Source organism: Aotus nancymaae, unplaced genomic scaffold, assembly GCF_030222135.1.
Source record: "Aotus nancymaae isolate 86718 unplaced genomic scaffold, 86718_ANA_hifiasm-v0.15.2.pri h1tg000014l, whole genome shotgun sequence".
NCBI classification, from domain to species: Eukaryota; Metazoa; Chordata; class Mammalia; order Primates; family Aotidae; genus Aotus; species Aotus nancymaae.
Genome location: NW_026988425.1, coordinates 87,042,764 through 87,068,788, shown reverse-complemented (window position 1 = coordinate 87,068,788; position 26,025 = coordinate 87,042,764). Strand labels below are relative to the sequence as shown.

The window sequence follows — 26,025 nt, the reverse complement described above, 5'->3', positions numbered from 1 at the left end:
TCTATTGTGGACTTATCAGATATGCTGGGGTATGAATCCAGTTTGGGAATACTCTTTAAAGAAGGACATTGACTAACCAGAATATATTTTCAACTGGTATATTTGGTGTTTTAAAATCAAGTCAATTGAGAATAGCACTGGAATGACAATAATAACAGTAATAATAACGACTAACATTTATTGAGCCCTGCATGTCAGACACTAACCTGAGCTTGATGCAAGAATTATCATACATAACTAATCTGACAACAACCTTATTAGGGACTATCGTTATTCCCACTTTATAAATTGGAAAACTGAAGAGGCATGGAGAGGTTAGGTAACTTTTCCATGATCAACACACACACACACACACCAGCTTGTAAATGGCAGAGCAGGCATGCTGATATAGATCTTTCCACAAAAACCACCAACATATTTGTACTGGAGAAAAGAAGAAGTTGAGGGCATATGATTTATTTTGTCAATCATCCAAAGGCCTGTCATGAGGAGAGTGTAGATAAGAGCTCAAGGGGGAAAATCGTCAAGTTTCAGGTCCAGAGAGCAAAATTCCTTCTAGCAAATTTAATCAGAAGGGGATTTATAATAGAGTATTAAATGAATCCAGAATCTTTGTGGGGCAGGAAGGGCCTAAGAAAAGAGACTCTAAGTTCAGTCTCTAGAGGTTAGTATTAAAGCCGCATGGCAGAACCAAGGAGTTGTTGACATTAACAAGTTGGGAAGACACTGTGACAACTGATACATGACTCCTGCTTGCAGTCTGTAGCAGTAAAATAGACTCCATGTGCTCTCACTTAATTGAATTGTAATAGCAAGTCACAGGCAAGAACATCTGATTCCTGCAACCTAAATCACATCTATATCTCTAGCTGCAAGGGAATCTAGAAATGTCACTTTAGGCTTTATGTCCTCTATAGATCAGGAAGAGACACTAGCAAGTAGTTAGAATGGATGCTTAGCAAGCCGTCCACCGTGTCCAGCAGAGGACGGCAGATAACGAACGTTGATCACGTACTCTCTGTGCCCTCTGATAGACGCTGTACCCTCCCTTCATGCCTATCATTTCATTAAGATTTTCTAATTACTACAGAAGGCAAACTATAGAATATATAAAAAGCTACAGAGACATAGTTTTATATACAATGTAAAGAATCATTTTCCACAAATTACAATTGCAAAAAAAAAAAAATAGATTTAAAGATTCTTGTGGAGGTAATGATTTCCACATTACTAGAACTGTCGAAGCAGAGCCTGGAGGACCACCTTTTTGCAGAGAGGATACAAGCCCTGGATGGGGTTTTGAACTTGACCTCTAAGATTTATTTACAAGCCCTCAGATTCTGAGATCTTATAGTAGGTACCAAGATGAATAACAGACTCCTGGATGAGATATTTTACAAAAGAGAAATAAAGAGACACATTATTCTAAAGGCAAAGACTTGACAGATGACAATTTTCAGTTATTGCCTTTAATTAGTTTTAAAAAATACATTTAAAAGGTTTAATCACCTAATAGAGTACTTAATTTTTTTAAGCATAAAGAATTTTATTTCACTGCAAAAGATCTCTCCAGCTAATTAATTTACTTATAGGAAAGCTTATATGAAACCTCATGCTTTTCTGCAGGAAGGTCTAATTGAGTACATATTTACTATAAGTCTTAAAGTATCTAACAAGCCTTGCAAAAACAAAGGAGCTTCATATGTATTTTTATTCTCATTTTAGACCAAACAACTTTTGTGTTTCTAAGCTTGTAACAAATCACTTGCATATAGTTTCTATATTAAATGTGAATTGAAAATGAAGTATTTAAATGTTTTTACCATAATTTATCTAAGCTGTTAAAAGCTTAGGCACAATTTTCTCACGGCCTCTTCTCATTTTATAGATCCCATAGTATCCTTCTTTCTTTTTCAGTTTCTCATCTGTCTCCTTTCATTTCTTATTCCTCTGTCATAAATTTTCAGCTTCCCAACATATATCAAGATGGTTCAATTCTAAGACTCAAGAATGCATCTAGTTACACACAATTCTGTAAATATTCTTTTGCAGATAGTTCTAGATCCCAAGGAAAATAAATTCATATTTACATTGAGCTTTACCTATTTCCATTGGCTTTGGGTCTCAAAGTGTGGTTCAGGAACCTCTGGGGATCCCCAAGACCCTTTAAGGGATATCTGAAGCCAAAACTATCTTCATAATAATACTAATATATTATTTGCCTTTTTTATTCTCATTCGTTCATGAGTGTACAATGGAGTTTTCCAAAGGCTACATAATGTTTGATTACTCCTATGTTAATAGGTCATGGATTTATTATTTCTAGCGAGTTAATAAATATTTTTAATGTTCGCATTTCTCATTTCTAAAATGGTAAATTTTGATAGATATAGCCCACATAAAAACTCTTTGAGAGCCTCAATCATTTTTAAGAGTTTCTAAGACCAAAATGTTTAAGAATTACTGCTGTTAGACAATGATTATCCATTAAGGGGAGGGTAGTATTGCCCCACTGGGTGTTTTGGAGATTTTTGAGGGAATTTTCGTTGCCACAATGACTGGGGAACACTACTGGTGTTTGGTAGCTGGGGTTGGGGATGCTAAATGTCCTACATAATGAAAATTTACACAATGAAAATTTAATCCTGCATCTAAACATAGACATTGATATAGGTTTAAAATCTGTTTCATGATTGTCTAAACCTAGATTGCATCCTGAAATACATAGTATTATTGATTCAAGCCTTGCAAATCGCTGCCATTTCCCACAGTATATACCAAAGACCTTAAGATCGTGTCCAAGGCACTTAATGACCTTGTTCCACTACTCCTCTGACATCTACTAATCTTCCCATTGCTCACTCTGCCCCGGTATCAGAGGCCTCGAGCACACCAGGCTTTTGATCTAGCTCTTTCTCTACCTGGATCACTTTTCTCCAGAAATGTTTCTTCACTTTTCTCCACTTTCTTCTTGGCTACTCCTCTACCTCTTTCAGTTCTTTGCTCAGACCTCACCTTCTCAATGAGGCCTAATCCAGCCACCCCAATTAAATCTATAAGAACTGCCCCCTCCTCTACCCTCTTCAAACCCCTTTACCTAATTTATTTTTTTCCTGTTTTTTTTTATTAACATGTATTACTCTCTAACATACAATATATCTAGTAACTATGTTTGGTATTTATTCTCTTTCTCCCCTATTCCCACTATAAGTAAATTCTAAGATAGCAAAGACATTTCCCTTTTTTGTTCATATGCCTGGAACATAGTAGGCACTCAATAAATATTTGTTGGATATATCAATGTATGATATTATTATAAACAACTTTCTGTTTAGTCCTCCTTTATAATAGAGTTCTGACATTATATTAAAATTTGAAATTGTATATGGGTCAGTTTTATTTCAGGATAGTAAAGAGGACATTGCAAAATCTTCAATATGAAAAAAAGTATTAGATCTAGTAGGTTGAAAACCACCACAACTCTAGGGTGTCAATTTTTTTTTTTTTTTTTGAGACGGAGTTTCACTCCTGTTGCCCAGGCTAGAGTGCAGTGGCGCGATCTTGCTCACTGCACTCTCTGCCTCCTGGGTTCAAGCTATTTTCCTGCCTCAGTCTCCCCGAGCAACTGGATAACAGGCATGCACCACCACACCCAGCTAATTTTGTATTTTTAGTAGAGACGGGTTTCTCCATGCTGGTCTCACACTCCCGACCTCAGGTGATCCACCCACCTCGGCCTGCCAAAGTGCTGCAATTACAGGCATGAGCCACCGCGCCCAGCTGGAGTGTCAGTTTTCTTGCCATAATGAAATCTGCTTCACAACTCAGTGAGAAAAGAGAACCCCTATTATTATTATTCAGTCCCAGAATCAGACCCAGTGGGGACCTAGTTAAGAGTGTGAGTTAATGTAATTCTACTAGTCAGATGTTTAAAATATGTTTAGGTCAGTTGATGGAAAAGGATAAGGTCAAAGCCTCATCTCCAACGATAAAAGGAGGATTGGAAGATGTCTTCAACATACGTTGCTTTCTGTTCTGATGGACGCTATGGAATTCCCTCAACTATAATATTGTTATATGTTATGATTGAAATTCCAGTTTCTATAAGGGACAGATGGCAACCTTGATTATTTTTTTAAAAAAAGATTAAAATATAGTCATTTCAAACTGTGGCAACTGAGAAAATTAAACAAAAGAACCTAATTTGTGCAAGGTAGGCCTAAAATAAAAGGCCCCCATGGGTATGAATTGCTTTCCATTCTATTGAAAGCCTTCTGTGTTTTCAGACATGGCAACAAAGAGGTGGTCACTGGGTCCCCATACACACACATTTTTATAACACATCACACCCAGCAAACTGTGCTACTTGTCAGCAGCAAAATGACCCCGGACAAAGCCCACCACTGGTGGATCAGGATTAACTCTCTATTCTGGGAGCAAGAATATCATTCAGTATCTTTTGAGTAACTTTAATGCACAAACCAGTAGTTTGCACAAACTGAAGTCGTCCACTTGCCCATAAAACAGGTAGCAAGTGAGCAGGGGCGGTACAGACTTTCCCACAGTCCTTTATCAATATGTCAGTGTTGCGACCTCAAAGAGCAAGGACTAAGAGTGAGAGAGAATTAGCCAGTCAGTGCACCCCATTTAATCCTTGGTGCTGTTTTGAAGATTGCCAGAAAAGACACCCATTGGAGACAATTCTGATGTTTGTTTTATTGTTGTAAGAATGACTTTTCACCCCAAAAAAGGATCGGGACAATAGACTCTATGCTTTAAATTCTGTTATAGATTCTGTTTTATGAGTTAAGGTAAAAGAGTCTCTTTAATGTTAATTCTCATGGGAGATTTTTTAAAAAAAATAAAGATCCATAGGAAAAAATAGCCCTTAGAATTTAACTAGATTATGGATAAATATATCAGTCTTAATGTAATATTTTTATGTATCTAGTTTATAGCAGTTAGGTAACACATATCTAGATTTTTGTATTATAGAGATTATTAAAGGGATATACAAATACAATTAAGCAAAATATTCCTAATCATAAAATGTCAGTCTATTTTTTATGTCATTGTCCTTTGCTTTTAAAAGCGCTGTGATCAAGCTGTACAAGCACCATGAATCACCAGAGTCATAGCCACTGGAAAAGTCTTTGCTTCCCTTCCTTCTTTATGTTCTAGAGTTATAGAATGACATGCCTCCTTCTCATTGCTCCTGTTGCACCCTTCACTTACCTTTATTATGGTCCTTACAACTCTGCATCATAATTGTGTATTTACATGTCTATCATGTCCTCGAAACTGTGTATGCCTTGAGAGCTAGACTATGTCTTAATGATACTTAAAATTCTGGGGTGAGCAGAGCAGCCACTCAATAAGTAATGAATGCTTCAAAAAGCCTTCCTATTTCTCTCTAGAAAATTGTCAACATGGAAAACTGCCGTGTCCTCAAGGAACACTGATTTCCTTCCTAGCTGTCATGGTGGTTAAAGCAATCAACCTCACAGCACCCTGCCCTCACCCGGCACTGCCACCATTTCTACTTTCTATCTGAACCAAATTCTCCAGTTTCTAGCATGTCTAAGGAGAAGGATTGACTCTTTATAGCCAAAATAATGGGGCTTCAGGAAGAGCCAGTTGATACCCACAGGTCTGCTTTAGTCTTGTGACAAAAATGAGTGAGAGGGAGACAAGAGATCATATAATCTGTGTTCGCATATTTTTAGGCTCTCAAAAGTAATCAGAAGCAAAATACTCTTCAATTTTGGATGCTGCCTTCATTCTTTGCGCTTCTAGCCACATGGTATTGAACGAAAACTATACGGAGGACTGCTTTGTATCACTGTCTGGAACTTTGCAGAATATAGTGCACTTTAGAGACATCAACTTCATCCTAGAGTCAACCCCACAACCCAGGTACTCTCAGCAAGCAGAGCAGCTTATCATAGGGCCTAAATGGAATGATAAAAGGATAAAAGGAAGGAATAATTAAGGAGATAATTACTGGTTAGGTCCATCACTAGTATTTCTCTGATTGGCTTTGTTTGTTTAAGTGGCAGATAATCAAGCCTGCAAAATTTAGGTCTGAAAAGCCAGTCATTTAAAACACTATTTGGCAAACCAGATAAGCATTTTAACCGTGTGTAGTCACTTTATAAAAATACAACCATATTCCTTGCTTTTTAGTGGTAAAACTTTACAGAATTTGATATTATACATTTACTATTATTTTGATTGAAATTGCTGTTAATTTTTAATTGCCCTTGAATCATGCAGTGACAGGAAGATACTTCCTAAATAAGTCAAACATAACATAGTGTGGAAAGATCTGATGTTGGCATCCATTACTGATAACTGTAAAAACATAACTTTTCAGAAGGAAAAGATGAATAGAAAATAATCATAAATTGCCTGCTCTCTCCTTAACCCACACTTTCCTCTCTGTCAGATTCTAGAGATATCTGGTCTGAGCATCTTGTTGAATGCTTATTCTCCTTGGGAAAAAAAAAAAAATAACTGGCTTGGCTAAGCTCAATGAATTGTTTTTCAGCATCAGATAATAATATGAGGGTATATTAGATAATTAAATATTGACATCTGCAAATCCTGACGATTCTGCCTTCAAAATATAGCCAGAATCTAACCACGTCCCACCACCTAGATTATTGCAATTGCCTCCTAACTCTTCTTCCTACCCCTCCATTGTCCTTTCTCTACCTTATTTTCCAAATAGCAGCCATCAGAGCATGTCACTCCTCAATCAAATCCTTCAAAACCTCCCCGCTTAATGAGAGTTAAAGCCAAGGTTTTTCAGAGACCTGCTACTCTTTCTAGACCCCTCTGTGTCACCTGCTACTGCCTCTCCAATCCCCTGCCCATCCGATCTCCCCAAAACCTTCCTCCAGCCACACTGGCTTCCTGGATGTTCCTGGAAATGCCTGGCTCGGGCACTTCTCTGATCTTTCCACAGACAGTTCCTCTGGGTCAGCCAAGGCTCACCTCCTTCATTTCTTTGCCTGCATGTCACAACTTTCCCTGCAGCCCTTTTAGAAATTGCATATACATACCACCACTCCCTGTTACCTTTCCCATCTTTATTTTTCCCCATAGTACTTAAGATACTGTAAAATATATTTATTGTCTGTCTTCTTCTTCAATGTAAATTCCATGAAGTCAGGGATTTTTTAAAAAATTGTTTAATTCACTGCTGTTTCCCCAACAAATAGAACACTGCCTGGTACATGGTAAGTAATAAATATTTGTCAGTTGAGTGAACCAACAGTCAAAACATTACCCAGCTTTTCCTATGTCTGTGACCTACTAACTACTTAAGATGTGGCACAGTTATTTTGAAAGGTGTTACCTAGTATCTTACATTTAACTGGATTTGGAAAACCATTTGAATCTGCCTGTTTATGCTTATATCCGAATTCTATGGGAAAAGATAAAGTTGCTGATGTGCCAAATAAAACCTATTGCAATGTGTTTTGATGAACAAAATATTCTTTTTTGAACACTATTTTTCATGGGAAAGTGAGGGTGGTAACATGTAGGCAAGAGGACAAAGAAGATTGGCGGAAGAAAGATAATACTGATCCTCACCCAGATGTACAATTTTCACCAGACCTATAAGAGCTGGTGCTCTTGTAGTGCTCTATTCTTTATTTAAAATTATTCTCAAGGCCCAAAATTGAGAAGACTACCACGATGTTAAATTATGCAGTTATCCTGGGGTATATGAGGCCTCTGAACTAACACACACATATTAAATCTCTTTTTTAATATAAAGTTAATAAATTAAATTAAAGGTGAGTCAAAGTTTGTACAGCTCATTTTAAGAATTGCAATATGGAAAGTAAATACACTGCTGTATGGGAATACATAGCTTATCTGTCACTGATAGCTAATGAATTCCTTCCCATTAAAATTTAATTGAAAATCTTCAGTGATATTTAAGCTTTTGCAGAAGTGTAAACTACTGTGACTACAATTCACAATGCATTTAAAACAATTATTCTTTATCATTAAAGTTAATAATATGCACATTAACCTCTTATGTAGTCTAAATCAATATTGTAGTTTAAAAGATATGACCTCTGGACAGCTTTGTCTAAATATTGATTTCATTGTCATTTGTATAAGGTATCAAACAAATTACATGCTGCACTAATATCATTAATGCTGCCCCCATAGAGCCTCTGACTTTATGGGTTCTTATAATACAGGGCATAACATTACAAAAATATTGAGGACTTCACAAAATGAAATTGCCTAAAGGATGAGATTTGAGTATGGCAGGGCGGAGTTGTTATATGCAGATTATAACTTCCAAATCCTTTATTTTCAGTGAACAGAAAAAAAAAAAAGATTCTGCTCTTTAACATACATATTAGTTGTTGATGTTTAGTTTCAAATGGTAGATGTTTTTTCTGCCTCAGAGGGTCTAATTTACCTTCTTGTGATGTCATAGATATCTCAGAAGAAAGTAACTCAATCTTGGTGCAATTAAAATATTATAATTCTGCAATATAGTACTTTTTCCAAAATAAATATGATTAGAAATTCCTGCTACAAGTTAATAGTGAATCAGATGAGTTGGAAAAAATATATGCCTTAGAGGAAATGGGCTGAACTTTTCAGATGGTTCTTACAGATTTCAGTAAAAACCGATTTAGAGATGGACATGCATCACATTCTCCATCATAATTGCCAGTTATAGAATTATTTTTGTTTTAAAAAATTGCAAATTGAAGTGCCAGCTATATAATTTTGTCTCTTTTATTTTTTTCAGGCTCTAAATTGCTATGAATCATAACAATTGCTAACATCAACCAGTTACATCTAGCTCTATTTTGATGGTGGTTTCTTTTTTTAATTTTTAAAATTGTACTTCACTTTTTTGTTTACTATAAAACTTTTTGCAAAAGAGATATGGTCATCATCTTGACACTGTGAACTGTGGGTACCATTTATGCTAAAAATATTTACTGAAAATCTCTTGTAGGAAAAAGTGACCCATTTTGTGTGGTAGAACTGAACAACGATAGACTGTTAACACATACTGTCTACAAAAATCTCAATCCTGAGTGGAACAAAGTCTTCACATTGTAAGTAGGCATTGCTTTGGGCTCTGAATCCAAAATTGTGTTAAATTCGATGTATTTTTGAGGGTTGTTTTTTTTAATGCGTGTGTTTATTCTTAACTGATTCACAACTCAACGCGTCTGGCCTGCCTTTGCTAGCAACAATGAATTTTCCTCCTACCTTCCTGAAAGTGAAACCTGGGGGAAAGTATATGGCGTTTTTCTTTGTTTTCACAGACATTTTTTAAAACTGTGCTTTTATATGATTTGGCTAAGGATTTTGTTCCCATTAACTAAATCGCCATAGTGCTTCTTCCTTTTATACTTTCTATTGAAATTCTTCCCAATTGCATTGACACCAAGGAAGACAAAGCTCTATTTGTTCCATTGCTGAAATCAGCAAACAATCCAGTCTCGAATTAGGCAGATGCTTTAGTTTTGGTTCTTTTCATTTTAGCACAATGAGAATATTAAGTATTGTCCTAGATACCAAAACACCCTTTGAGTTAATTTTCCTTTTGTTTTAAAAAGTTTGTAAATCTTTTCAATCATACACTGTAAAAGCTGCGAATGCTACACTATAGTAACTCCTATGTTCGGTTTTTTAAAGGGGGCTTTTGAAATGAACTCTGAACAAAGGAGAATTCTCCAAACAGAAGTACTTCTTTAAAGTTTTCTAACATACTTCTATTTTTTTGTATATGAAAAACTGTGAAATTCTTCATTAATTTATTATGTCTCTGCTTAAGAGCCAGTAACTAATCAGCTTTAACTTTCTGACCAATGTATTTTTAAGGAATTCCACATTTTTGTAAGAGATAAAAGCCTGGTCAGGAGACTTGTACTCCTAAGAAGATTGCAGAGAGTATTTTTCTCTGGAATGCATAAATGAATGAATAGGTTTGATTATTATCAAAGCCATTAATTGATTGTGCCCTGATAAAGCCTCTCCTCTCATGTGGTTGCAATTTTTCAGTAATGAATATATTCATTTTATTGTTTCCTCTTAATTCATGTTTTCTTGGTAAACAGTTTGATCAAAGAATAAATGCTGTCAATAATTTGCACTTACTTCCCAGAAACAAAAATATGAAGAGCTCACACAGTTGTTTATTAACATATGTTGTCTTTGGAACATAATGGAACACTACTTAATTTCTAAATTCCAGGGTGGTACAATAACTATATGTTACATTTTCTCCATTCTGTTTTCTGTGCTTGTGAATTTTTACTATAAATCTAACATAAACTAAGTCAATGATTTGGTGAGAGCTATAAACAAACAAGAGATGTCCTATTATTATAAAAAAAGAATAATTATATAAAATATACTGTAACTCTCGTTGATATCAAACCTGGTGATGTTTTATGTGAGGGTAATGAAAAGGTATGAATTGTGATAATTAGAAGAAGAAAAAGTCTAAAACTTACCGGTGCTACTTCTTGGTTTTTTAAATAACTTATTCTGTGCCCATTCAGATGGGAAATTATATTTCATTAAAAAATGATAACTTGAAATTACAATGGTGTTTAAAGTTACAGATAATAGAACCATCTCTGTGGTTGACTTAGGTGCATTATGGGAAATTCTGTCAGATACCAAGCTACCTTGTGTATGTGTGTATGCAAATAGCATGCATACAAACACACACACAAAATCAGCTGGAGCTATCTAAATTTTCAAAACCATTCTTGTTCTTGTTTCCCACTGATGAAATCTTTTTTTCTTACATATATTTATTATGCAGCAACATTAAAGATATCCATTCAGTTCTTGAAGTGACAGTTTATGATGAAGATCGGGATCGAAGTGCTGACTTTCTGGGCAAAGTTGCTATACCATTGCTGTCTGTAAGTTTTATTCACCTGACACACTGTTCTGTGTTGCTTTTGCTCACGGAAAAAAAAAAAGAAAAGAAAACTCTTAGCTCTGTGTCTGTCATTTCTCAACCAAGGTCTGTAATAAGAACACTAAAAATTTTAACATACTCAATTCACGGCCATGTTGAATCCCATGATAGTTAATTTTTCCTGACAGACTTGATCCTGGTAATGAACAGGTACTTGTCAGAATTGCCACAGTTGTTTTGGGTTCTCTGTCAGTTTCAGCAGCTGGGGGTCAAAGGTCACTGAGGGAGTGTATTCAGTGGAGACCGCGAGACAGACGGCTGTCATGTCCTTTTCCCGCAGATTCAAAATGGTGAACAGAAAGCCTACGTCTTGAAAAACAAGCAGCTGACAGGGCCAACAAAGGGGGTCATCTATCTTGAAATAGATGTGATTTTTAATGCTGTAAGTCTTAACTTTGGCTTTTTTGTACTGCTAAAGAGTTCAGTTTCATGAAAGCTTTTGTTCCTGATTTGTAGAGAATTTCTGTCATTCCTCATTTTCTCTAAACCTTGATGTATCCTGGAGAATACGCTTCTGCCACTGCCTGGCACACCCACACTTTCTGTTCTAGTTGGCGACTGCTGCTGCGGTTGTGTTCTGGCCGCTGCCTGCCGGCATAAGAAAGGGAAGCGCATGCATGTGCAACTGTATACATTTATATTTTATGAGCACAGCAGCCAGGACTTTGAAACTTTAGAGATTATTGCAGATTGAACCGCGTGAGAAACTTGTAAACATTTGTAATATATTAATCCATAACAGACACATATGTTGATGTATAGGTGAAAGCCAGCTTACGAACATTAATACCCAAAGAACAGAAGTACATTGAAGAGGAAAACAGACTCTCTAAACAGGTAAAAAAAAGCAAGAAAAGATTAATCCCTCTGGGAAGACCTGATTAGATCTGTAAAACATCTAAGTAAATTCAAATAAACTTTAAAGGTATGGAGGGGGGGAGACTGGAATTTTTGATCATCTACTTATTGAAAATGGCGCTTTCTTTTATTCTTTCTTATTCTCTCTTCCTTCCTTTCTTTAAAAGATCAAACAAGGACAATACCAAACTAATAAATTGGATGGGGGTGGTCAGAAAGGAAAGGGGATACTGTAGGTGATGCATATAATGGATATGTATTCATATGTTAGCAAAAGAATGATCATTTTGAACATAAAATGCAATTTGATTGCCATGGAATGTGTAAAAAATGAGAACACCAAAAGCTGAGGTTCAAATATGTGTCCAGACCACCCACAGGTATGATGCAGGTGTGTGTAAAGTGAGCCCAGCATAAGATCTTCCCTCTAATCCAGATGCGAGGGGGCTCCATCTTCTAAGGGAAACCTTCCTGCTAATTAGATTTTAACTATGATCTTTCAGAAGTAAACTTTTATTATTTTTAGCTAAGAAAGTTAGAATCAGGAAATCTGATTTTTCTATCATGAAGGAAATTTAAGTTGAGCTTGATGTCTATTGCTTATCATTTTTAATTGGGCTTAATATCAAGTTTTTAAAAAGTGCTAAACCACCCCCTTAAAAAAAATTTACATCCAATTCACAGAGCAAAACTAAAATGTATTTGTTACAGCTAAAAAGTTCACTAAACATATTTGTGCTTTGAAATATTTCATAATTTTTGTAATATTAGAAGCCTAAATATATTTTTACTTTTAGTCTAATAAATTCAGCAAAACAATGGAGTATTTGGTTGTTTAAAGGCAGTATATGAGTTACAAATGCAATATCTAAGTAGAAATATAAATAAGATTTCTTCACAATTATATGTAAAAGTAATAAAAGTAGTTCTTAATGTAAAGTGATAGGAGCAAAGAAGGGAAAGTAATAGACAGACTCTACTTTGCCATCGAGGAATTTCAATTTTAGCAACTTGTCAAAGCTGGCATGCACATACATGTGTCTATATTTACACACATATATATATTTTCCATATGACTTCAGTAAACTTTGATAACTACTTCTTTAAAATATCATATCAGCATTGAAGTATATTTGAAAATAGCACAATATTAACTTGCAGACATACAATTATTCTAATTATTAATAGAGCTATGGTATTTTTGAATCATCAAATTGTACATGAGCTATTCTTTTTTACAGTTGTAGTCATGCCTTAATTTTAAATTTTAATTTCTAATTATATCAATTTTCATATACTTGTTTTAATAAGAGATTTTGTAAAGTACTTGGTTACCATACATTTTTCCTTACTTCCAAAATTATGAAAAAAATAATGAGAAAATATACGTTAAATTTATTGTGGGAGAGATATAGATTAGATAGATAAATAGATAGATAGATAGATACATAGATACATAGATACATAGATAGAATGATAGTAAGAATGGAAGGAATTCCACTAAAATGGTGAAAAAATTTTGTTGTCTATAAGAAAGCAATTCTGGATAGGTTTTTCTGTAAGACCCTAAATAAACACATTCCAACTTCACTTTGAAATATCTTGAAATTAAAACATTCTATGAATCTTAAAACCACAATAAGATTTAAGAGTTTAAAATTAATAAAGGTACATAGTATGTAAGTGGAAAAAAAATTAGTCTGTTAGAAATTTTTTTTTCTCGTGAGCAAAGGTAGTTCAACCTACATGTTAACATTACTTTTAAAATTATATTTAGTTAAAAAAGCAGCTCTTTCCACTTCCTCAGAAATAAATTCTTTAACTCTGAGCCAAATTGTTTGGTATGTTCTTGTAACTTTATTAACTTTCTGAATCCTTTTAAGTCACAATAAGCTTGAAGAATTTTGCAGTATATCTGATGGTTTTTAGTCTTGCAGATTATAATAATATTTTCATTTTCCTTACAGCTGCTACTAAGAAACTTTATCAGAATGAAACGCTGTGTTATGGTGCTGGTAAATGCTGCGTACTACGTTAATAGTTGCTTTGATTGGGATTCACCCCCAAGGAGTCTCGCTGCTTTTGTGGTATGATCATACTGTATTACTTACATTGTTATTCATTAAATTCAGTAATCATAGCTGCATGTTTCTGTGGCTATAGTAACAGTTATGTTGATGTGGCCATTTTAAAACTCCTATTTTAAGACTTGACTGGACAGATTTGCCGTGGGCAGGAACCTGATGGATTGTACAAGGTCTGAGTCTAAGAATATATTTTCCCCCCTCAGATTTCCGGAACGCAAGACATCTCAGCCAATGTATCATTTTCTCTGTGACAGTTAAAAAGTAAAATTTTACATATTGCATAATTCTAAACCCCAATAGGACAGCCAAGAAAAGTCCTCCATGTGAAAAATAATAATAGTAATAATCTTGACCATCCTCAATTTGATTTTATTTGTTCTATGGTTATTTATTTCAAGATATGAAAAACATTGGTAGCAGAATGCTATAATGCTGCTTGGTTATGCTTTAACATGTGATTCAGTCGGAAGTGGATGTGACCTATTTAAGAGATGTTTTATTATTTCTGAGATTCTAGCTTTTAAAAAAGTCACAAGTGAGAATTCGATAGATCCAGAAAGTCCTTTAATATGTTCGTCTTGTGGCCTTTTACTTTGATTATTTAAAAACTGCTGATGAGACCAACTGGCAGAGCTAGAAAATCCAAAAGAATACTTTGCTCTGAGCTTTAGCTGGGATTTTCTTCTCTCACATTATTTTGGCTTATTCAGGATTTCAGTTTGAAATTTAAGTAGAGTTGTTCTTTTGAAATCCTTTATTTTATTTTCATATTTGTTCGAATATGAGTACCTTATGCTTCCTTATAGTTGCCAGTTTAGCAGAATACAACTTTATTATGGGGGCTTACAAGAAGAGCCTTAATTATAGTAACAAATCAACATTTTAGTATTACCATTCAAATGAGCGTATGCACATCTGTTTAGTACTTTGAGCTCTGTCTTCCTCTCAGGCCTTGTATGGGACTCTCATTAATGTCTGAGCACATGGAACAAAGAGTGTGTATGTCCCTTTGTGTTGTAAGTTACCAGAAAGTTAGGCAGCCTGCTTCCCATAGACATGTTGTTGTCTCCCTAAAGAAAGCGATTGTCATTACCATTAAGTTTTAGAGAAAAAAAACTCTCTCTCTCTCTCTCTCTCAATATTCTTTTTGTAGCTCTTTCTCATAATAAATATATGTGGTACTGTTAAGTGAATTTTATTCTGATTTTTCCCTACCCAAGAGGCTCTTTGACATTGAGGAAAAAAGATGTTGAGTTTCTATGTCTATTTTATACTATCACTTCCAGGTTCTATGGGGTCATATAACAGATGCAAAAAAAAAAATTTCTCCTGAAAAGATCATGCTGCCATTTTTGATTCACTTCTTCCAAAATCATTTCTCACAGCTGTTTGTAAAATTTGGAAACAGAGAAATGTATATAATTGTGTTATTTGTTCAGCAACATTCATTTTGAACACTTTAGCGTTACAGTGTATTGTGTAAGTCTTCATAAACTTCTGACTTCTGGAGGTCACTCTCGTAGAATGAAATTCAAGATGGCAGCCTTTTTTGCAATTTCCTTTTAATTCTAAAAAAAAAAATCAGATACTGAAATTCTGACCAACTTAGGTGCATTTACATGATATTACTTGCATGTGTCCACTGTAAGGGGGTCAAACTTCCCTGAAGAAGAAATGTAATAATATTTCTCTTAGCTGATAGTCAGCGTCTGACGGATTCAGTCCTATGAAATACAAGCTGAATGCAAGAGGCTTAACAAAAAAAAAGAAAAAAAAAAAGAGGGAGTCAGGCATAATAAAGGTGGGAAAGGGCCTGGTGACACTGATGGTGAAAAAAGAGAACACAAACTACAATGTGAACACACAATAAGAGTACTTTGGAGAAGAACCCATAATATTACCTGTGTTTCACTGGAAAAAAGAAGCTCTGAATCACATTCTATTGAATGTGATTAAAACAACTAATAACAAAACCAAATGTCATTTATTATACCTGCACTGGGAGTTCTATGAGAATGGGAACCCTGCCTTTTCAGCCTGGTCCTCCAGCATCACCTGCAGTTTCTAGCACTTAGTAAGCTCCCAGTGTAAATGGTAGAATCAGTTGATCAATCTATGTACCAATCAATTAATCTAAATTTTTTTCTTATGTGTAGAAACTCATTCTTCAATGATGCCAGATAAATAAGGATTTGCTCTAATGAAGCTAGTTATTAAATTGTAATAAACATAGCTGAGTACTATTGTAGCAAATTTTCCTGGAGTTTTCATAAACTACTTCATAGTTCTTTATCAATCATTTATTCTAACCTCTGATTAAGTTCTAACATAAAAATCTCCTTATAATGATAAAAACAACCACTAATATTTGGTAAGCACTTACTATGTGTCAGGGAACTGTTTTACATGCATTAGCCAATTTAATTTTCCCAACAACCTGAGAAGTAGACAGTGTTAGTTTTCCATTATACAGAAGGAAGAAACTGAGGCACAGAAAGGTTAAGTAGCTTGCCCAAGGCCACACAGCAGATATTATTTCCTTTCTAAAAGAGCTTTTAAAATATATATATACCTTGTAATTTTAATATCACAGCAGTTCTAAACAAAAAATACTTAGGATATTTATTCATCTTATAGATATTCAGTTACATATTTAAAAATGAAATGTTTCAACGATCTCATTGCATAACTAGAGACTTTTTAGGCCAGTTTATTGAAAAGAACAGCTTTCCATTAGGAGAAAGGTATGAGCAGCACCCCATTGTTACAGACATATTGTTCTCATCATGCCCTGTGGATGGATCACGGGTCTATTATCATGATATCGGTTCCACTTGGCCCACATTTTTATAAATGCGGCCACCTCACAGAGCACAGGCATTTCTATCATGTGGCTTGGTTTTAGGCCCAAGCCAGTAAACTTCATAATGTTTAAGTGCCTTTTTTCTATTCTATTTTAACTTTTCTAATTTACTTACTATCCAAAAATAAATGTAGAATAATAAAAGTGGAAAACAATTTTTTTAAATCCCTATGTCAATTAAAGTAGCACAAGAAATGCAGGCTTCGGATAGCCCCAACTTTAACACTACCTCTCTGCCATAGGGAAGAGTCAAAGCCAGCTGATGATATTAGAGACAGGCGTTGGTCTGGAAGGTGATGGATAAAATATAGCAGACACGTTTCTGGGCCTGTGCTTATTTTGTGTGCAGTGCATTCGGTTTTAAAATTTTACTGTGAATATTGTCTGCCTAAGAATGAACACAGACATGTGTGGTACAGAAGGCACTGCTCGTCTTTGGGAATCATCTATTGTAGACATGGAAATGTCTCATAAATTGGGCCTAATTTTCATCAGGCTCTTGACCAGACATTTGTGTTCTTGTGGATGTCAGTGGGTGCAACATGGGGGAAGAAAGAGTGCACATTTTCTCTTTCTTTTCAGTACTGTCATTTCTCACTGTAATGAGCACAAAAATAATTGGACAACTGAGCTATCAGTAAAAGGACACACTTCAGTGTGCGTCAAAGAATTATTTTACAGGACAAACTTTAATCTTTAAATGTGATTGTAGATAATTTGTGGTACCATCTGTCCATTTGGAATTGTTTTAGCCTTTTCTGTCGTTATACAGTAAGTGCTGCTGTGTTTAACATTAACATTTGATATTTTACACATTTAATTTCTGTTCTGCTGTGCGGTCCTTGGGGAACGGAGCGCTAGTGCTACATGAGAGAGACAAAGTATTGATCAGTTAACATTTCAGCTACATTTATGTATGTCGCAAAATTAATGAAAATGCCAGACAAAAATGTCAGAGTGCACAAAAAGGTAGAATTTAAATTTGGTACTTTAATGAAAAGTCTTAAGATGTGCATTATCAAAAATGTCCTCTTGCCTTTAAAGTACAATTCCTAACAGAATAACTAAAGGGAGACACATATTTTACTTAGAGGAACAATGAACATGAATTATGAAGGGATGTCAACTCCTTGAAGTACCTTGTGTTCCGAAAACGGCATGTTTGAATGTTTAACTGTTAGTCATAAAATACATTTCTTTCTATTCATATCTGGAGGGCTACTGGCTTCAGCCCTCTGTCCTGAGCAGCCTATGAGGCAGGTTTCCTACTGAGATTCTCTCCCTAGGTTTTCCTTGGTATTCATGTGTTCCTTTTGTGTCAAAACCAAGAATTCCCTCTACAGCAATTCATCGAAGCCACTCTGGTTCATTATTTGTTTTTTTTTTTCTGGGTCCTTTTCAAATGCCTGGTTTTCCTTTGCTTCCAGATAATTTGTGCTTCACCTTTATTCAATCCCCATTTTAGTAAAAGATCACGTTCAGGACAACAGCTACTCCCAGAAAGCTGGGCCATTATGCAGAAGAGAGAAAAAACAAAGATGATGTATGCAAAGAATGACATGAGGCAGCTCTGTATAGCCAAGTGATTTTTTAAAAAAAATGGAGGAAGCACAGCAAAGGAGGAGGAACTGGACTTGCAGAGGCAATGGGAATGTAATACAGTGACCAAAGACAATAGGCTCCTACAGACATCTTATCATGTACTTCCTTCCTGTGCAGGAAGTCTACTGCTATTAAACAACATATAGACTTTTTAAAAGTTATTACAAACCCTAAGAACATCTAAAGTGGCTTTCATCATCAAGGATCAAAAAGGGAGAATTGCTTAAGAAGAAATATCAATGTGAAAACAAAGGCATGTCTACATCACCTGTAGTTTTAAGTCTTAATATTCACATTAAGGCACAATGAAATGTAGGATAATTACACTGAACATAGTGACGGTCATTTTAAGTTTACAACAGAAATTTCTATTCTGAAAATTTAAGAGACAATAGTACTACCACACCAACAGAATTATGGTTCAAGTGTATGGCAATTTTCAAATGATTTTTGTGGAAGAGTTTTTGTTGTTACTGCTACAATTTTTTTTAGCACTAGCAGAAATTGGAAATGTTTTAGATGTAAGTTTTGTTACTTTCTCCACAACTGCAAAAGAGAAGTACTCCTGAAACCAAAGAAACAAGTACAAAGGCAAAATTATCTACAATTGATAGTCTTACTGTGATACTCATGAATTTCCCTAAAATTTTGTAAATATAAACTCCTAAGCCTTTTGCTCATCTTTCTTCATGTATATTTTCACCTGACATATATACTTACTAAGCTTACTAAGCAATACTTCCAATTATATATATAGAAATTTAGAAGCTATGTTAAACATTTTCTCACAAATGTGCAAGTAAGGGAAGAAAACTTATATAAAATTTCACTGATTTAAAAGAGTATATATTTTTAAAGTTGCCCAAATTTGTTTTACAAAGTCAAGAAGTATTGACACTTAGAAGTTTCTTATGTTACAGTTTTCTTTTCAGTAAATAGATTGTGCACCCAATTTATCTGAACATGCTAATACATCAAATTGCTACTCAAAATATATGTTTTTTCCCCAAATTTATCTCAATTCCAGAGAAGAAATTTTTTTCAAATGTTGTCCAGAATTACATGAAAAAATTGTAAATTAGGTTTTCCTAAGCATTGCCTTTCACAAAGCATTGCAAATAAATTCCTGCAATTATATAAAAGGCCCCCAAAGAGTATAATATACAAGTGAGCCAGGTTTCAGGTTTGGTCACTATTGGCTAAAATCAACCCTGAATCTTAGGAAATGTAGCAAACCAGATAACAAAACATTTTCTCTAATCCTTCCTGAGGAGTGAGGTTCTAGTTCAGTTTGTGGGCCTATTTAATTGTGAAGTTATTTTTGTTTTGTTTTTGTATCTGCTAAATCTACAATGCAACACTTGGCTTGAATCAGTGTTTTGTTCACTTTAAATGATGCCAATGCCCTTTTTTGTTTATTTTAATAGATATCAGCAAAAGGGCTTTCTGCTTTTTGGAGGAAGATAATCACATAAGCCACAGGGTCTGCTATTCTCTGAAAGGCGTTTTTCTCCTAAATTTTATTTCACATTTACAAGAAGAAGAATTTAATCCCTGTAGCAGGTCACACTCGTGTTCTCTATGATCTCTGCTCTTCTGCCTTTGTCCTGTAACATGGGAAGTAGTAGAGTGCCGTAATTTGGAAAACTTTTCTTCTGTGAGTGATTTGCGGAAAAGAAAATGATTTCATTTTTTCTCATGTATAGTGCTATTGTGCCATGTTATACTCAGAAAATCACAAATATCACCAGTGTAACTATGATGCCATATTGAATCTAAGAATTAGCCCTCTCATGTGCCTCAGTGGTGCTATGAATGAAAGTTGGGATGGTGGAGGACACTAAAGCCTCGGTGTGTTTTTTCTGGCTGTATGGATGCTGCCCCACTTCACTTCCAGCTTCCTTCTTGAATTACTTATCTGGTAGTTTCAGCCCTCAGACCTTTATAAGACCCTTTAAAAATTGTTGCATGGTCAATATTTCACAACTGAGTTGACTAAGGATCAAAAAATTATAATAAATCAGAGATGTCTCACTGTCTGTCTCCAGATTCCTAAACGAATGTTCTTATCTTTTGAAGGATGTTCTACTTTCCAATTTTGATTTCAATTGTAAGGGACAGGCATGCAGAGCAAAATGGCAAACCATATTCCATTGCAACATATTGTGATATAAAGTATTTTGCAAAGGAAAAAGTTTAAAGAAATGAGCTAATTATAGAATTTATTTTAGTAAAATGTTGTAAAGTAGGAATAATAACTCTTCTGAAGGGTTATAAATTATAACAGAGATCCCATCATTAATATGCTTTAGTCATTAAGTTCACTCTCCATGTGTTTTCATTCCCCTTTGTATCAGGTCAAAATTAAGAAATAGGAGCAGAATGCTTTCTGTTGTCCCGTTTTCCTATTTTGACTAGGTGTGCAAATATTCTTTACAATTATGAATGTGTTACTTAATTTACCAAGTAAGAAACTAACCTGGAATGTTAAGGAAGTTGTTCTCATTTTTCCTTTGCCCCTTCTCTTGCCATCATTTAGCACATTTTAAATTGTAGTAAGAATTGGGAATAGACACAGCAGGCAGGCTTTGCCACCGGTGGGTCTGTGAGTGACGACTCTGTGGTGCATCTTGTACTTTGCTGTGATAACAGAGGTCCAACACTCAGCAAGTGGTAACATTGAGAGATCAATAACAGAGTAGTCATCAGCTATTGGCTCAAATAGCTGAAATAATGAAGAGAAAATCAGAGAAAAACTAAGAGGCAAGGAAAGACAGAAGCATATCAAAGTGCAAATAGATATTTGGATTTGATAAATGAAAGTCAGCTCTCATTTTAAGGACACGAATGAAATATTTTAGAGACAAAGTATGGCCTTTATTTCATCTTAAATGAGTGTTTCTCAATATATTTTTTTTTCATATTCACTTACCTAAGGAGAAAAATTTCACTTAATGAGAGAAATTAAATACTAAGTGATACGATTTTGTCAGGGGATGTTGAGCTTTAGAGGGCCACAAATCATTTTAACATCTAAGATTTCTGTTGCTTCCCCCCACCTCAAGAACCAATTTTTACCCCCTTGGGTGTCACACTGACCCCACTGTGAATGCATGCTCCAAATGAGGGTTAATACAAGTTCAACTATGTTTCCTTTTATACTCTTGTTGGTAAAGTTTAGTTTGGATTCTCTGTATTTCACATATGATATGAATTATTCCCATAGAGAACTAGTCTGGAGAAAGAGCATTTGGTGATCTCCATACAAAATTATTAACTATATTAGAGTCCAATTAAAGGACAGGCATTTGTTTGCCTTCATAGACATTGAAGAATTTGATCTTCCCTCTTATGCAAACCCATATGAGGGTTTTCTTCTCTGTCCCAATTCCAAGAGCACACTGTTGGAGAAGTCCAGAAGTCCACATGAATTCTGGACTAAGTAAGGTAACTTCACTCATTATGAGGGTTTGATGGGTTTTGTCCATACATTGCCCTGTATTTATAACTAATAGACACTCTTTATATATTTTAATGAATATTATGTCAGTGATATAAACATACACTTTCTGAGGCTCAGTTACCTATTAGATCTTCACTGGAAGTGTCAGGGAAGGGGGAAAGGATTTAGAATAGGAGAGTGATTTAAAACAGTGAAGATACTTGTTCTACTGGCTGTTCTACATGGCAAGTTACCCAGTTCACTGTAGGTCAAAAAAATTTTAGTATTGTAATTTACCAACAATATGTAAATATGTGATGTTTTATATCCCCTGTAGCTATATATAAATAATCCTAATGCATTTTCCATAGTTAAATCATTCTATAGAGTTTCTACCAAGCATACTTCAGGCAATTCTTAAATGTTCGAAACAAGAATTTTTCATCCTGTGTTGTCATAAAATGTCAGCAAATTAAACAATACTTCCCTTAGTCAATTAATCTTTTTTATTGAACTTAAAGTAGTAGATCACCAAGGTTAAAAGGAGTGCATTAATTATCCACAATTTAATATACTGGTTGTATAAGAGAGGTGTTATATTTTGAAGTGATATTAGTACAGTAATGGCTAGCACTCAGAGAAAATTAATTCATAAATGTAGAAGTTCAGAAAGTTACATTTTCTTTTTCTAGTTAGCCAACAACATTGAAAACTTAAAGAGGGTCAGTGTGTATCTGGTTTTGTTTAAATTCTTTTTGTTTTGCTTTCATTATATTTAATTAACACATAATTGTACATATTTATAGGATATAGTGTGGTATTTCCATACACATATATATATACAATGTGTAATGATCAAATCAGAGTAATTAGCATAACCAGCACTTCAAATATTTATCATTTCTTTGTGTCGGCAACATTCAAAATCTTCTAGCTATTTGAAAATATACAATACAATAAATTGTTGTTAATTTTACTAACCATACACGGGTATAGAACACTGGAACATAATCCTGCTATCTAGCTGTACTTTCTTATCTCTTAACCTCTGGCTCTACACTGTCCTCCACTGCCCTTCCCAGTTAAACTCTTTTAAATAGAGTTTTGTTCTTCTATGGCAAGAACCTATTGCACACCTCAACCAGGAGGCTGGTGTTTTAAGAGAGGCCTTTAACCTAGGTTCTACTAGCTTGACTGAGTGTGCACTTTTCTCTTCGTTTTTTAATTCTCAGACTATCAGACTTCTACCACAGTTTTATTTCTGTCTTGAATCTTGGCTGATACGTAGTTAAAACTGAATGTTTACCATATAGACTCCAAACCTCCAAACAAAATGTAGAAGTCTGTTTTGTAAGACAGTTGCTTAGACTTGGAACACATTTATCCATGGTGGAAATGTCATCGATCGTGACATAGAATCACAAAGCCTACTGATCCCTTCATAGACTACCAGCTATAGAATGGAAACATCACATGGATAAAGCAGATTCAGTGGAATCCTGGCTTGGTGTTCGGAATGCCAGAAGACATCTAACCCAAACCCAACTTCAGGATGGTGCAGCTTCCTAAGGCAAAGACAAGGAGCCTAAAGGTGGAGATTGTGTGGGCTTTGAATGGGGCAGAGGAAGTTATAGAATGGTACAACTGGAAGGGAGGTTAGAGATTATTTTACAGGACAGAAGATCATAGGAGGTAAAATGACTTACTAACACAGTAACTCTCCTTTTCCCCCAATAACTAGTAATGGAAGCTTCAAAGATAGCAACAATGAGAAAAAAGGTGAAGTTTGTAAGTTACATTGTCCTTAATTAAGGTGTCTGACATTGTCATGTAGAATTCTAAGAGTGTAAAATTGGACTCCTTGTCCTTGGTATTTCCTTTTAAGGAGTGTGTTGATCTGGGAGGGTTAGAATTGCTGACTTGATGTAATAAGTCTGTATGCACCCTGCTTAGTGTTATTCCTGCAGTTTAAGTGATAAGTGCATATGTTTGATGAACTTTCCTATTAGTGAAAATCACATCACACTGTAGCTCCACAAAACACTGCAGAGATGTGTGTATAGTAATCACGAACTCTTATAAAGAGTTCACTGTGTATTTAAGTAAGGCATATTTTAGACAAGAAATATCATTTGGCCTCCAAGTAATATAAATGACGCTTTTCCCAAAAGTAAATGTCGACTCATTAAGAATATATTTCCCAGGTTTCAAATATATATTTTCACTGAGTTGCTTAAACAGCTTAAACTACCTATATTGATCTATATTGATTAAATGGTAGCTAAGATGAACCTGTCCGTGGCCTAAATTTTCATTAGACTAAATAAATGCCAGGAAAAAGTGTATGTATTTGAATTACTTAGAAAAACTGGTGACTCAGTTCATTGTATCACTGTCTTTCTAAATTTCCTTTAAAATTATATAGATCCAAATTATTCCAGGATAAAATTAAACAACATAATGGGATAGCATATTTCTTTACAAAGTAGTGACAGTACTGAAATAATAATTTGGGCATATTCTGAGGTACTATTTGAATTTGGAAGGGATTGCCCACTTGTTATTTAAATTATGTGAGGTATAGTTTGCTACAGGTTTGGTGCACAAATTTGTTGTTATTGGACATACTGGAGAGAAGAAAGATAAATCATCTGTATGAAATGCTTTGACATCCTTAAGTAGAAGGACCTGTGGATAATTTAGACTTGAATAATATTTGGCCACAGCAACATAGGTTTTTGTTTCTGAGAACTACGTAGTCCTTCAAAGTTTATATCAGTATGAAAAAGTATTTAACTTAAAATTATTATTAGATAATATTCTAGACTAAATCTAAGAATAGGAGATAATTCACAAGAAAAAATGTTTCATGTTTCATCAGTGTTTGTCACAAATGCATGGCTCTCCAAAAATATACTGAAGGCATGTTTAATAATACTTGAGTTATATTTCTAATTGGCTGGACTATTTAACCTAAGTTTAAGGAACCAGAAAATACAACAGATTATAAACTGAAGAACGCCATTTGTCAGTATTTTTAATCTATTACCAGAGCCAGTGACAGGAAATAAACTCAGGCTGTTCTGCCTAAGATGCATTTCACTTGCCATTAAGAGGTCTTCCCCCGTTTTCATGCACACTCAATAAAGCTGTGTTGAGTGGCTGACTTAGATGACTTCAGCAGCAAAACTTGAAGTTAAAGCTCTAATATTGTAAAAGAAACCCCCAACAGTAGTATCAGATGAAGCTGAGAATAAATGTGGTGTATGGGCATCGTAAAAGGGTGAATGGGGGATACATTTATGCCCGCCTCTATCTGCTGTGAGATCCATACATAAGATTCATACTCATTATTCTCGTCATCTTAATGAGATCAGTGTGGGAACATTTTTCCCCTTTCTCTCTTGACTGTCAGAAATGGGCCACTCCATTATTTCTCCTTCCCCTCTCTGCTTTTAAGGGACTAGTTACATTTTCTTGAAAGGCCAGAAATGTTAACTGGTTGCAGCAGGCAGCCCCAGTGTGTCACATATAAAGGCTTAAGGACTTATGGTAGAGCCACAACATTAGTCTCTCTCTTGCTCTCACTCTTTTTTTCTCCCACACATGCTTTTATTTCCTTTTAGACTTTTATTATTTGCCGTATTTCCCAAGGTGTTTCCCTAGAAAATAAGAGAAGGATAATTTCTCCATCTTTCCTGTATAAAGTTCCTGAGTATTACCTCTGACTGCTATCCCCCTTCTCAGTGGGTTTGCTGCTGTAATTATTTTTTTACACAATCTTCCTAAACCAAGTCTGAATGCAATTAGTTTACGTGTCCGTGCCATGCACATGCCCAGCCTTGAACTCAAAGAGGTAAAATTGGCAAGAGACCAACTTCTAATGCATTTTATCCTCAAATAAATTTCCAGATATGTCAAGAAACAGTGTTTACAACTAAAGCTGCTAGGAGATATTTTTTAACCATGTTTGTAGATGGTGAATTTCCTTAATCCTCAAGGACAATAACCAGAAATTATGGAAATATTATTTAAGTGATCTAGGTCTATCAATGATTATATTGTAACCACACTGTTTGTGGAAATGCTCTCATTTATAGAAGAGGAATGTTAGAGGATTCCCTTTAACATGATTGAGGAATTTTAGAGTAGGCATTTTTAATATTTGCTGCCCTCTTAA

At 34.9% G+C, this 26,025-nt stretch overlaps 1 protein-coding gene across 9 annotated transcripts in view; it reads left to right on the top strand.

Moving 5' to 3' along the window:
- Positions 1–26,025, top strand: part of MCTP1 (multiple C2 and transmembrane domain containing 1) — a 583,843-nt gene that overhangs the window by 394,724 nt on the left and 163,094 nt on the right. For all 9 annotated transcript variants that reach the window (XM_064376156.1, XM_064376155.1, XM_064376154.1 and 6 more), the window contains 5 exons: positions 9,005–9,107; positions 10,832–10,934; positions 11,274–11,375; positions 11,756–11,830; positions 13,819–13,938. In XM_064376156.1, coding sequence (XP_064232226.1) covers positions 9,005–9,107; positions 10,832–10,934; positions 11,274–11,375; positions 11,756–11,830; positions 13,819–13,938 — 503 coding nt within the window. The remainder of the gene's footprint in view (positions 1–9,004; positions 9,108–10,831; positions 10,935–11,273; positions 11,376–11,755; positions 11,831–13,818; positions 13,939–26,025) is intronic.